The 14769-nt window shown below is 37.0% G+C and overlaps 1 protein-coding gene across 1 annotated transcript in view; it reads left to right on the top strand.

The window, feature by feature from the left end:
* The window catches only part of MIA3 (melanoma inhibitory activity family, member 3), a 95929-nt gene that overhangs the window by 58227 nt on the left and 22933 nt on the right, over positions 1 to 14769 (top strand). The window contains exons 9-18 of the mRNA XM_006894549.1: positions 2178 to 2266; positions 2506 to 2583; positions 4119 to 4229; positions 5248 to 5319; positions 5875 to 5979; positions 6582 to 6704; positions 6791 to 6896; positions 9212 to 9267; positions 9362 to 9452; positions 9625 to 9763. Of these exons, the coding sequence (XP_006894611.1) occupies positions 2178 to 2266; positions 2506 to 2583; positions 4119 to 4229; positions 5248 to 5319; positions 5875 to 5979; positions 6582 to 6704; positions 6791 to 6896; positions 9212 to 9267; positions 9362 to 9452; positions 9625 to 9763 (970 nt within the window). The remainder of the gene's footprint in view (positions 1 to 2177; positions 2267 to 2505; positions 2584 to 4118; positions 4230 to 5247; positions 5320 to 5874; positions 5980 to 6581; positions 6705 to 6790; positions 6897 to 9211; positions 9268 to 9361; positions 9453 to 9624; positions 9764 to 14769) is intronic.

Raw genomic sequence — 14769 nt, forward strand, 5'->3', positions numbered from 1 at the left:
GGCTTGAAGAATTGGAAGTGTCTTGGCCAGCAGTTTGAAATATTTAATTTACATGAAGTTAGAAAGATTAAGAAGTAAATGGAGCAGGTGACATAGGAGATGGCGCACCAGAACAGCAGTGGAGAGTCCATGTTGTTTTTTAAGGCCTTTGGAAGAAAATAGATGTAAGTTGTATGAACTGTAATGTTGCTATTAAGGGTCTGTCAAGTTGACTAAGGAACTTTCAAAATTGACTGTGACACGTAGCCATCGTATGAACAACCAGTCAAAACTTGACCCTGCCCTGTGCCATCCTCTGATTTCCAACACACTTAAATTAAGCTCATTGTTGCAGTCACTGTGTCAGCCCGTTTCGGTTTGTGCTGGCCCTGTACCTTTCCCAGCAGGATGTATTTTTCCAAGTGACTCCTTAGACTATGAGACAAAGATTCACCATCCTTGCCTTTAAGGTTGCACTTCCTCCAAGACAGATTTGTTTGTTCTTTTAGCAGCCCATGGCATAGTCAACACTCTTCACCAGCACCACAATTGAAAGGCGTCAGTTCTTCCTTATTCTTCCTTAGTCATTGTCCAACTTTCAGATATATAGGAAGCAATGGAAAGTACTGCGGTTTGAATCAGACTTACGTTAGTCATTGAAAGTTTAAGACTAAGTAAATATACCCTTGTTCCTTAGAACTTAAACCCCATCCCTGACAGATTTTCCTATTGGAATAATGGATTTGATTTCTTGACTGCTGCAGCTGTGGGTGTTGATAGTAAGCAACATAGAATGAAATTATTGATAAGTTAATGTTTTCCCCATTTGTCATGATGTTGCCTGTTGACCCAGTTGTGAGGATTTTTTGCTGTCTTAATGCTAAGATATGATCCATACAGAAGATTATAGACCTTGATCATCTTCAGTAATTACTTCAAGTTTCTTCACTTTTTACAAGCAAATTTTGTGTTCTCTGCTTACTGTTAACTATCAAAACTGCTACTTGCCCCACCAGCCAAGTTTGGTTTCGATAAGCCAAATTGACTTTGTGGTCACTGGTTAAGCTAATGTTGACTTTGATACATTTGATACATTTTTACCTTGATACATTCATTGTATAGGCAGCAGTTGCTGTAGTTAATATGAAAAGCAAGAAATAGTATGAATAGTATTTTCCAGACTGTTTTCAATTTTTTTTTGTTCTTTAAAGTGATAGCTTTTAGAGTAAGTTCTTCTTCTGAGAATTAGTTTTTTTGTTGTTTTTGTTGTTTTATTCTTGGTAACAGTTAGGATATTTATTAGGAAATTTAACAGATTAAAACTCAGGCTGGAAACGGGCTACAATTCTTCACTCAGGGTAGCTTCTTTCAAGTGTGCTCACAGGCTCTTTCTGTCATTACTATTTTTAATAATCAGAATTATTATGATTAAAAGATTGAGAAGATTTGTGATGAAAGTTCACTCTTAAAAAATTTATATAGGGCTTAATCCTTGTTACTTGGAAGGAGGAGTGGTATCCACTTCCGTAATAGCTTGCCTCCGGAAACCCTATGAACCTGGAGAGAGGATGAAAGGCACCCAAGTGTTGAGGACTCTCCTTCATAGGGTCACTGTGAGTCGCCTGCAACTCAACAGCACTTAACAACAACAACAATCCTTGCTACATGCCTTGTTGCTGCTTAAGTATTGAAACATTTGTATTTTATAGGGAAAATAAGGTATTAGCTGATGCTGTTATGATATACATTTCATAAATATGGCCAGTGTTGATCTAATGCTTTAGTTAAGACATTATATTTTTTAAAATTGATAATTTGAAAACTTTTTGTTGCTGATTTGCCATTGACTAGAAATATATAAATTCATTTGCTCTCGTTTCCTCTTTGAAAAAGGGAAATTGACAACTATTTGAATTGATTCTTTTTCTGAGAAGAAAGGTACTTAGGGAAGGGAAATATTTGAACTATTATTTTTGCTATATTTTTCCTGTTGAAATAATTCCAATTTTTCTTAAATTGTAATCTTTCTACATTTTCATTTCTTTTAAACACTGATTGTTTTATAGGACCATAGTATTTAGCCTAACAAATTCTTAACATTCATAGTGCCAGACAACATGCCTTTTTTAGTAATATATCGGGGCAGTTAAATTTTTATTTAGTAATCATAACATGTCTTTGGTTTTTCTCCCTCTTAGTTTCTGAACAACAGATTGCTGAAAAGATAAAGAACATCATAAAAGAAAATGCAGAACTTGTAGAAAAATTGTCAAATTATGAGCAAAAGGTACAATTCTTTAAGTTTGTTTATTGTTATAATTCCAACTTGAATTACTTCTATGTACTCGTGGTTAGGTTATTTTAAAATTACATTTTCTAATTTCATTATTATCTCTACACCATCTGAATCTGATGTAGTTACCTTATGTATACAGTACTGCTTTCTTCTGTCACTTGAAGATAAATTTTGCTAGCACAGTAATTTCTTTTTCCTAATTCTGAATGCCTTATTTTGTATTTCTATAGATCAAGGAATCAAAGAAACATGTTCAAGAAACCAAGAAACAAAACAGAATTCTCTCTGATGAAGCCATTAAGTTCGAGGTAAGAACTTCTTCTCAGGAGCCACTTTAAAAGTGGCTTGGGTATAGAACAGTGACCTCCACTCTAACTTCACAAATAGAAATATTCCTCAGCAACAGTATCAGGCCATGTTTTGTGAGGTCACACATGCCTTGACACCCTATATTCTCAGCTTTTCTACCAGTTCTGATGCCAGTTCTCCTTCACACTGCACCTCCTACTTCTCTACTGGGCTTAGTAATTTCTTGTAGTGGTCATACAGAACACACAGACAGTAGTCATTATGGGGTTAATTAAGGAAGTAACAGATTATATTTCAGGATTGGGCACACTTAGGATATAGTTCTTTAGTCAGGATGGCCTCCCCTCAGCCATGCCAACAGGAAAGACTCTTCTATCTGGTGCTTGGCCTCTGCCGTGTTCTTGGAGGTGTTACTAAGTTCTTTAAACTCTGCTAATTTTGTAGCCAGAAGTACTCAGACTCTACCAGTGAGCCTAGGCCAAAATTCCCCTGCCTCCTGTCCATAGATTGGCAGGCCTTATTCTCCAATAAATGCCCTAAATTTCCCATTATGCCAGCAGATACTCAGCTTTCTCACTCCCTAGACTTTGGTCTTCTGCCATCTCATGTTCTCACACTATCACTCCAGTGTTACAAATCTCTGTCTTTTCTGGTTCATGCAGTGACCTCAGGCCCAGAGGACGGACTACCCTTTCTGACTCTCTTAATGGTAGTGAGATCCCCGTGTTAGTCCTGTGTTATGGAGCATCCTGCCTGGCTCAGAATGGAAAAGCTGACCAATCTCTCCATTAGCATTATACACATCTTATGTGAATGATCTCACTCCAGTTGTGCCAGGCCCCTTGGTGGGCTATAGTCAGTTCACAATTGCATAGTCTGATCCAGATATGTGGCATGAAGAGTCACATTAAGAAGTTGTTGTTGTTGTTAAGTGCCGTCGAGTCTCAGGTGACTCATAGCGACCCTATGAAGGAGAGTGCTTGACGCTTGGGTGTCTTTCATCTCTATCCTGGTTCATAGGGTTTCCAGAGGCAAGCTATTACGGAAGTGGATGCCACTCCTCCTTCCAAGCTTGTTTTAATCAGGGATCTCCACCCCACTCTCTGTCCGCGTTGGGTGACCAACCATTAACGCATTTGAGACATTAGTGTCACAGTGTTCAGCCTCACAGCAACCACAAGTTACCAATGTATGGCAAGTGGACACACGAGGGCTATACAACCTAGAGGAATGTATGAACAAATACAATGAAAGACAGGCCCGAGGACAGTGGATTAAAAGTCACCCACCTTGGCTTGGTAGCATCTTATTCTGTCCTCTGGGCCAGATGATTTCTCTCTATGTTGATGTTATTGTTGTTAAGTGCCATCGAGTTGCAGCGACTCATAGCGACCCTATAAAGGAGAGTCCTCAACACTTGGGTGCCTTTCATCCTCTCTCCAGGTTCATAGGGTTTCCAGAGACAAGCTGTTATGGAAGTGGATACATTAAGTAGTGACACTCTAATAATTAGATGTAATATTTTTATTTGTAGGATAAAATCAAAGAACTTCAAGAAACAAATCAATTTCTGGATGGCAAAGCTGAAAGTCTGCGGGTCATGTTAGAATCTGAAAGGGAACTGAATGTTAAGAATCAGGACATGGTAAGACACTTGCTATTACTGTCATTTGATGAGGGGTTGAATTTTACATTTTTCTATGCTTTTCATTAATATCAAGAGTGATGATTCAGGAAGTTGAACCTACTTTTGCCCTATTTTTTGAAATTTAAAGTTCTGACACCACAAATTCTTCTTTTAATGCATATAGAAAGTATTTTTCCTGTCAACTTCCAGAACTTTTCATGTTAATTTGACTTTGCTTCCAGAAATAAGCAAATGAAAAACAAAAGTCATTTAAAAAAATCTACCATTTATTTTGTTTGGCATGTTTCTTTTTTAAAACAATATCAGCAACCAGTTTTAGAATAATTTTAGAATTATGCTCAAGATGCAAAGGTAGTTCACAGGATTCCTGTATACTCCAGACCTAATTAAGCTTAATCGCAGTCCAAAGTGATACTTACCAAATTTTTCCACTATAAAATTACTGTTTCCCCTTCCTCCCCCCGCCCGCCCCCCCCCCCCTCAAAATACTATGCTCTTTGGTGGGAAGATACTTTTTAGAGAGAGAAACATTAGTTTCCACTTCTTTGAGGGGACTGTATCTTCCAAAATTATGTAGAAATGATCTGTGTGGCAAATAACGTTCGCAAGTAACACTATTTTTTAATTCAGACTAAAGAATTTTTCAAAGTGACTTTGGGTTTGATTGGTTATTTTTTTAAAAACCATTAAGAGAAAGCATAAATTTTAACTATTTTCTTTGACAGTATTCAGTATTTATTTTTTTCCGTTTAGTCATATTCCACATTCTCTTGCAATCAAGAAGATGTCATAAAATCATTCTAAATACTTTCTTTTTTTTCTTTATGTGTTTCTATTCTTGCCTTATATTCTAAACTGATTCCCTGATTTTACCTGAAAACATGGCAGATGGCTCTGGATTATGTTTTCTTAATATATTTTGTGATTATTTTTTTCTTCCTTTAAATATGTATCATATATTCCACTGTTTCTATAGTGTCTTAATAAGTGTTTTATATCTGTTTTTATGTGGCAGATACTAGAAAATAAGAAATCTATGGAGAAGTTAAAAGACGTTATTTCAATGAATGCCTCGGAATTTTCAGAGGTAAAGTTTCTGAAAGATCTTCATGCGTTTTAGTTTTTTAATGGAGAGAATATTTATTATAAGAAGGAGAATGACGCCTTTGAGCTGTGGTGCTGGAGAAGAGTATTGAATGTACCATGGACTGCCAAGAAAACAAACAGATTCATCCTAGAGAGGGTTATACCAGGCTGCTCCTTGGAGGCAAGGATTCTGGGGCTTCGTCTGACATACTTTGGACATGTTGTAAGGAGAGACAGGTCTTTAGAGAGGGACATCATGCTGGGTAGAGTAGAGGGATAGCGCAGGAGGGGAAGACCCTCTATGAGGTGGATTGATTCAGTGACTGGGGTAATCGGGATGGGTGTGTCAGAAGCAATGAGATTGGCACAGGATAGAGCACGGTTTAGGGCTGTTGTACATAGGGTCGCTATGAGTCGCAAATGACTTGACGGCACATAACAACAACAACTATATAGTATCTTCAAAAAAGGAAAAGTATATGATATCTGGCTCAGAATATAACATTTTCAGTTTTTCTTTGGAATTAATTCATTAATAGAAGTATTTTTCATTAAGGTTCAGATTGCCCTGAATGAAGCTAAACTTAGTGAAGAGAAGGTGAAATCTGAGTGTTATCGGCTTCAAGAGGAAAATGCTAAGCTTAAAAAGAAGAAGGAGCAGGTAAAGACAAGTTAATGCCATGAGTTATGTCATTTAGGAGGGGAATGTTTTCGTCTCTTGACTGTCTTTTCTCAGCTCATTTTTAATGAAACAATACAGGATTTGTATGTGGTTTTCACAATTTTAACTGAATACGTAGGTATGTTTCCCATCTCTTCTGGATTTCCTGTTGTTCTGTAACAGTTTCTCATTGCTGTCACGTGCTACTTAATCTTTGTCATGTCCAACATCAACCAATTATTAAGTAGCCTCACAGGGATGATACACTTTTTAGAAGTGATATTTTGTAATACTTTTTGGACAGTTTCTGTTTAACTGTGATGTGCACTTCCTATTCATATTGGAAGTAAACTCTCTGAATTGTTTACAAAAGAAGTTTTTGAAGAGTGTCTTAACCTGAATCAGCTTCTTTGAAAGCTCTTGTATTCTCACTGTAGTTCTCATAGTTCAGATTACCTCTCGCTTCTCCTTACTTCCAAGGCCTTCACCTATTGTGACAAGCCAACAGAAGGCTCCATACCACCCTATTTCATGCACTTGGTCCGGATGATCCCACTGCCAGAGCGCTAACTTTAGATAATTTATGTGTTTCAACTTTTCAGTTGCAGCTGGAAATTGAAGATTGCCGTAAATCACATGCTGCGCTCAGTGAGCAAATCCTGTCATTTCAAAAGTCTCAGAAAGATCTGGAAATTGCTATGACACACAAAGATGATAATATTGATGTAAGTTCATTGTCGGAAATGAGTTTAAATCTGCTTGATTAAAATTAAGGAACTCCTTTCTGGTACCATTTTTGCTTCCTTTTCAGGCTTTGACTAATTTCATCACACAGTTGAATAAGTTCAGTTGTGAAGGTGAAGATCAAAATAAAGGAGGAAGTGGGTCAGATGAATTAGCGAATGGGGAAATGGGAGGTAAGAACAATATTCAGTAAGTTGGATTCCTTTTAACTCTTCAGTTTTTTGAGTCACACATGGCCAGTTTTCACCTTGCTCAGTTCCTTCTTGTGCTTAGGAGTTGTAGAGACACCAGTGGATAAAGGAGGACGTAAACACACACATCTCTCTATTTGCTTTGGGTAGAGGTAGATTTCTCTGTTACTCAAAAGGTCTCCATAGTCCTGTCATTTCAGAAGTGCATGTCCAATCCGCGTCTCAGTCTGTCTTAGTCTGGAAACTCTCCACCATGGATGACCGTTCTGGTATTTGAAATACTGGTGGCATAACTTGCAGCATCACAGCAACACACAAATCAAGTTAGTACAGCAAACTAGCAGACAAGTGTTGTGCCCAAAAGAGCAACCTATAAATATGTCAATACACACATGCACAGACTGTAAAATAAGCAGCAGTTGTTAAGCTACCTAGTACCCTAAACAACACCACCTAACAACAACAACAATGAAGGTAGGTAGCTAGAATGTTTATAGCCATGAGCATGCATGGAACACGCTCTGTTCTATACACAAGTAATATCTCTCATTAAGAATTCGCTATACAAAGAGTTGGAAACAACCCAAGTACCCATCAACAAACAAATGGATAGAGAAGCTGCGGTATATTCACACCATGGAATACTATGCTGCATTGAAAAACAAGGAACTCATGCAATATTGTACAAGATGGGTGACCCTGGAGGACATTACGCTGAGTGAAATATCTCAGTCACAAAAGGACAAATACTGCATAGTGCCACTGTTATAAAAGAGAACTGACGTAGGGGTTGAGGGGAGACTGAGAAAGATGGGATAAATTATGTATACTACATTGAAACAGATGACAGAGAAAACTGTTTAAAAGGGATATATGATTAGGTTTTATTGTTATGACAGGAGTCCAGAATGAAGGCTGCACAGTGGAGTGGACTTGCGGGGAGGGATTGTATAACAGTGAAAGAATTTTTCTTTTACTTTTCAAAGAGAAGAGTGAATTTGGTGGGGAGGGAGTGGGCAGGCAGAAAAGTGCAAAAATGAATGAATGGAAATCCAAAGTCTCTGTAAACTTTCATTAAAATTAATTTAAAAAAAAGAATTTGCTATGTGTGCTGGAACTGAAGCAGTAGTTGTATCTTCTGTTGATGAACATGAACCATCAGGAGAGAAACAAAGGAAACCTGATGATACAGTAGTTAAGCACCTAGCTTTTTAACAATAGTTTGATTTCACCAGCAACTCTGAGAGAAAAGCAAACTCATGACAGTCAGCTTCCATACAGATTACAGTCTTGGGGACAATTCTACAGTGATCTGCAGGGCCACTCTAAAGTGAAATGAACTTGGTGGCAAGGTGTTTGATATTGAAAAACTTGTTTCTTAACTCCATGGAGATTATGGTTGATTTTTCAAGGTAATATCTTCCTCTGTTCCTGCCTTCTCATTGGTGCTTTTGGTTCTCATGTAATTAATTATTTGAGGGCACATTACTAATATTTTGCTTTCCTGTGTATTACTCTTTATTTTGTTGAAAGGGAACCTGAAGAAATAGTTTCATTTCCATTTTCAGAGGTTACCTTAGGGAGATAAGTCTCAGAGGTTCCTCTAGTCTTTATCAGCCTTACAGGAAATCAGTCCTTTTCACATCTTCCATTTGAGTTTTGCTGTATGTTTTTAATCCCATTCTATCTGGGATCTTTTGTGTCCCTGGTTAAAACATGGTAGAGGTAGCCAGACACTATCTAAATCTAATCTCAGATTAGAAGAGATTTTGGTTCATGTGGATGGTTTATCCGATAAATGAAATTTCATTTTAATGCTCGTCATCTCAAACTCACACCATGTAAGAAGAATAGTGAGGTGGTGAGTGGACTAAATAAGCCCATGGGAGTGGAAGCTGAAGTGTAGCATTGTTAACTAATGAAAGAATGCACTGTTTTCCGAGTTAGAGATACTTAATGAGTATTTTGACCCATACTTGGTAGCAGATTCAAGGGGAGAAAGGAGTGCGTTGTTCTGAATAATACATTGACCCAGGTGAAGTCAGCTGTGGGAGAGAAGAAAGAGCTTTTCTCTCATACAGCTTATCTTGTGCAGAACCAACATGGATAACATTTTTGTAAAAACTCATAATTTGGGTTTTTTTAATCTTAATTGGCAGTTCTCTTTAAAGGTCAGTGAAACTGATCAGTCTTACTGGTTTTTCATTTTCTTGCAAATGGCTTAGTTTTTTGAGATCAAGAACATAGAAGTAAAGAGCATGGGAGGAAATAACAATTAAAGCCTTTTGTTTTTTTAGGCGACCAAAGCGAAAGGATGAAAAATCAAATTAAACAGATGATGGATGTCTCTCGGGTATAATCCTTTTCACAGAGAGCCATGCATGAGTGCCTGTGAGTTCCTTCCATGACATACGATTAAGAATGCTTCTCTCTTCTGCAATTTTTAGACAAAAACTGCAATATCCGTAGTTGAAGAGGATCTAAAACTTTTACAAACTAAGCTAAGTGCCTCGCTGTCTACTAAATGTGATCTGGAAGGTATGTTGCTTCTAGGGAAGATGTTGTCATATGTCAGAAATGATTTTGCATTAGAAAGATAACAAATTGCTTTCTGCTGTCATAGATCTCACCTATTTTAATTCTACCCCTTCCACTAAGTTCTCAAGTACACATGCAAACACAAGTAATGTATATTTTTTATCCCTTACAGAGCAAGTGAAAACATTAGAAGCTAATCGCAATTCACTGCTGTCTACCAAAGCTGGATTGGAAGATGAATGCAAAACCCTGAAGCAGAAAGTAGAGATTCTAAATGAACTCTATCAAGAGAAAGAGATGGCTCTACAAAAGTAAGATCTTAATTTTTTTCGTTGTTAAAAATATCTTATAGGACTTCATGAGTGTACATGCAAAAATTTGTATACATTGTGTTTCATTCATGTACATTATGTTTTATACAACCTTTTATTTATTGTTGTGTTTCATAGAATCATCCATAGACATTGTACTATTGTAAAAATAGATAACTCAGAAGTGTATAAATATCCAAAAAGGGATAGGAAATGGCTGAATGGAACGGGAAAAAGTAACTGGTGGATTTGAACCATCTGCCTTTGGGATTGTAGTGCCGCTTGTTATCACTAGACCACCAGAGACCCTGTATAAATGAAATACTTCTGAAAAACAAAAAGGTAGTGGTAGGCACGTAGCATCCCTGACCTCAAAACCTGCTAAACAGTTGTAATAACCAATACAGCATGCTTCTGGTACAGTGGAAGATACACAGAGCAATAGAACAGAATCAGGAACCCAGAGATGAAGCTATTTACATACAAGCAGTTGATATTAGACAAAAAAATAAAAGCTATCAAATGAGGAAACTAAAGCTGCTTTAACAAATGGGGCAGGCAGAGCTGGTGCAGATCTACATCTTACCATACAGAAAATCAAGTCAAGGTAGAAACTTAGAGGTAAAGCCCAAAGCCATAAAGATCATAAGAGACAAAAATGGAACCAAACTTAAAAGGCCTAGCTTGTGGTATAAATAGGCTTACAGATATAGTCAGAAATACACAACCAGAAGAGGACAAAATTGACAAATGGAACCTAGAATGAAAACATAGAGAAGGAAACCAAGAAAGGAATACCATTTGCAATAGCCAACCGCAAATGGAGATACTTAGGAAAAAACCTAACTAGAGACACAAAAGGTCTTTACAAAGAAAACTACAAAACACTTCTGCAAAAAACAGTAAAAGACCTAAATAAATGAAAAATGTTCCCTGTTCATGGATAGGAAGGCTTGATATAGTGAAAATGACAGTCCTACCAAAAGCAATCTACATGTTTAATGCAATTCTAATATAAATACAAATGCCAAATGCTCTTTTCAAAGAGATTGAAAAGGCAATTGACAAGGATATTTGGAGAGTAAAGAGACCCTGAATAAGCTAATTCCCAGTTCTCAAAAGCTACTCCACAGCAACAATAACCAAAACAGCATAGTACTGACATTTAGACCAATGGAATAGAATTGAGAATCCAGAAATTAACCTTTCTGTCAAAGGTCAGCCGATATGTGACAGGGAAACAAAACTTGTCAAATAGGAAAACAACAGAGCTGGCAAAACTGGACTGCTACATGCAGAGAACTAAAGCAGGATCCACATCTCACACCATACACGAAAATAAATTCAAGGCACATCAGAGAGCTAGGGTAAATCCCAAAACCATAAAATTTTAAGAGACAAAACGGGACGAACCTTCAAGTGCTTGGCCTATAGTATAAAGAGGCTAAAAATAACAGCCGGAAATGGACAACAACCAAGAGGTTATAAAATTGATGAATGGAACCTTGTGAAGATAAATCCCTATGAACATCAAAACCTTTTTTCCAACAGGGTGGGAAAAAACCAGCTGACTGGAGGAAAACAGGTTGCAATTCCATCTCAGACAAGGGTCTCATAACACAAGTTTATAGAATCCTACAGGGATTCTAGTAAAAAGACATAAATAATTCCACAAAGTAAAAATACTGGTAACAAAGTTACAAAATGGGCAAAAGATATGGAAAGACTTTTCACAGAGGAAGACATTCAAATGGCCAACACACACATGAAGAAATGCTCAGAATCACTGACAGGAGAGATGCAAATCAAAACCACAATGAGCTACTACTATCTCACCCCAGTAGCACTGGTAAAGTTTAACAGGACAACAAGTAATAAATGCTAGAGAAGATGTGGAGAGATTGGAACTCTCATACACTGTTGATGGGATTTTAAAATGGTACAACCACTCTGGAAGGTAGTTTGGCATTTCCCCAATAAGCTGAATATAGAAATTCTGTATGACCTAGCTGTTCCACTTCTAGGAATATACCCAAGGGAATTAGAACTGAGGCACAGACAGAGCTTTGTACAACCAGTGTTCACAGCAGCATTATTCACACTCTCATGAGCATGGCAACTGCTGAAATTTCCAACTGCTATTGAATGGGTTGAGAAATGTTGATACATTCACTGATAAAATACCGCACAGCACTCAGGAGCAACCATTTTGAAAAATACCACCTAACTTGGGAACGACTGAGTGAACTGGGGAAAGCGAAGTGAACTAACTCAGACCTATTAGGATAATATTCCATAAGACCATTATTTTAAAGATAAAAGGATAACTATTAAAATGTTTATGGTGGTCCAAGGAGGGAAGGGTGGGAGCAAAGGGATGAGGATGGGCAGGAGGTATCACAGATCACACAGTTTGGTGAGTAGAGGGAAGGTGTGATCATAGGCATGGTTCAGTGGTGGTTAATTTTATAAAATACCATGCACGAGAATGATTATATGAAACAAGATGAATGAAGCAAAGTGTGAAACACCACATATAGGAATTGTGTATATAAACCACATAAAATAAAAATTTAAAAAAAGAAAAGAACTGATGGTAATAAAGTAGAAGTTCAAGCTTCACTGGAGGCATTGGCAATAAGACCCCAGGAATTAATGGAATGGTCATCGAGTGCTTCAACAGACAAATGCACCCCTACTCACTAGTCTGTTTCATGATATTTGGAAGTCAGCAACTAGGCCAGTTGACTGGAAGAGAGATGCATTTGTTTCCATTCCAAAAAAATATGATTCAGAAGAGTATGGAAATTATCAAACAATATCATTAATACTTCATCAAAGTAAACTCTTCCTGAGATTATTAAAACATGACTGAAATATCTGCAAAGAACTACCAAAAATTCCATTTGAATTCAGAAGAGGCTGTGGTATGAGGGATATTGTTGCTGATGCCGGATAGATCTTAGCTGAAGCAGAAAATACCAAGAAGATTTTGTGTTAACATATAATAAAGTATAGGTAAAGAAGAGTAGACATCCCAGAACACTTAATTGTGTTCATATGAAACCCATACATATGCCAAGTAGCAGTTGTCCAAACACAAGTTGTGCTCAACTCTTAATAGCTTTACACCGTCTTCCGAGGTACCTGCTGCACCTTGGATAAAAATGATTGCAGATGCCAGGCTTTCCTAAAATTATGATGTCTCTTATTCTGCTGGCCCATAAGCTCATTTTGTCTTCACTGCCATTTAACTGGCTCTTAACTTCAAACACGTTTTTCACATTTTACCCTGCATTTCTGTTTTTGTTGTTGTGTTCTCAGACTAACTCATTTATTAGTAGGTGGAGAGTTCTAGTTTTTCCTTTAGGATTATTGTCTTACATCCTTCCTAAGCCAAAATTAATGGTGGTTCAGTTCTTACGTGCATGTTTGACACATTAAACTATAAACTCCTTTATCTGAGACGATTCTTTATAGTTGTATTTTTAGTGTCTTACTCATTAATCAGTATATTATAGGCACTTGATAAAGTATTTGTTGAGGTACTGGTGAATGTCTTAAAGGATGCATAAATATTTTTTGTTTTGGTATTAATAAACCTTTTTACTACAACACTTCTAATTTTACATCCAATCATTAAAAAAATAATTTTTTAAATTACTTTTAATGAAAATGTCATAACTACGTACAAGGAAGTACAGGAAAATAACTAGAAAATAATATGTTTTAAACCATTAAATGTTGCTACTTATATGGTCTATATTAAAATCTACTGATTATAGGACAGTTTGAGTTTATTTTTTGTTTGACATTACCATTGTGAAAAAATCCATTTTTCTTAGTCATGATTCACTTGAATTGTAGATAGTTGGGGTTCATAACCAGAGTGGAAATGTACTGTGGTTTGAAAATTGACTGTCAAACTTGTTTTTCCCAGCTGGGGTGATCTGGTGGCAAAGGCTTCAGGAAACTGCACTGCTAATTGAAGAGAATTCTTTCTGGTGGTTTGAATCTACCAATAACTTCTTGAGAGATGGCCGATCTCTTGGCATTAGATTTATAATCTCAGAAACCTGCTGGAGTCAGTTCCGAGTCAATTCTAGATCGATGGTAGAGTTTGAATATGATCATGATGTTAACCTTGGATAAAGAAATAATCTTTCCATGATAGAAAAAAGTAGAAGGAATAGCTCTTTCCACAGTAGGCCTAAAAAAATAATTATTTCCTTTGCCCTGGTAGTACAGCTGTGGTGTCTCTGAAGGATCAGCTCTGAGTTAGAATCTACTGCACAGAAATGATTGTGTTATCTTAATTGGCTTTGTTGTGTTAGGTTGATCAGTTTTGGTGCTCAACATTGAAATCCAGTGAGCATCCATCATCTCAACCACAAAGGGTGCATAGTGATTTTGATTCATTTTATTCACTAGTTTAGAGAATTATGAGGCATTAGACCATGCACATGACTGAACAGCAGATTTGAGTTTGTCTTTTATCCTCAGATTACAAAACAAAACAAGCATAGAACAATCCAAGGCCAATGAATCGATGTGATTCACAGCAATCCTCTTTAGGGTTTCCAGGGCTGTAAATCTTTGTGCGACAAAACTACTCCCTTTTCCCTTGAGAGAAGCTGGTGGATTCAAATTTCCAACCTTTCCTTTACCAGAACAACCACGACACAGTACACTAATTCCTTCCTCTGAATTTGTTTCTATATCTATGCATTTTAGACAAGGATGGGAAGTGATTTTTTAAAAAAATTATTTTATACTGGTTTAGATACAGAATTCTTACACATTGTGCTTCACACATCCCTCTATTCCCATTGTGTTTCATAAAATAAATCACCTTTGATCCATACGTGTGTTACCCCACCTTTTCAGGTCCCCAATGAATTTTTCCTAATTTCTTTAACACTGCACTCTTATCTACGTAACCCTGTCCCCTCATTATTTTCCCTACGTCTCCACCCTCAAACTCCTCCTTTCTACTCTTCCCCTTT

Source organism: Elephantulus edwardii, unplaced genomic scaffold, assembly GCF_000299155.1.
Source record: "Elephantulus edwardii isolate Elephantulus edwardi_28Jun2011 unplaced genomic scaffold, EleEdw1.0 scaffold00146, whole genome shotgun sequence".
Taxonomy (NCBI): domain Eukaryota; kingdom Metazoa; phylum Chordata; class Mammalia; order Macroscelidea; family Macroscelididae; genus Elephantulus; species Elephantulus edwardii.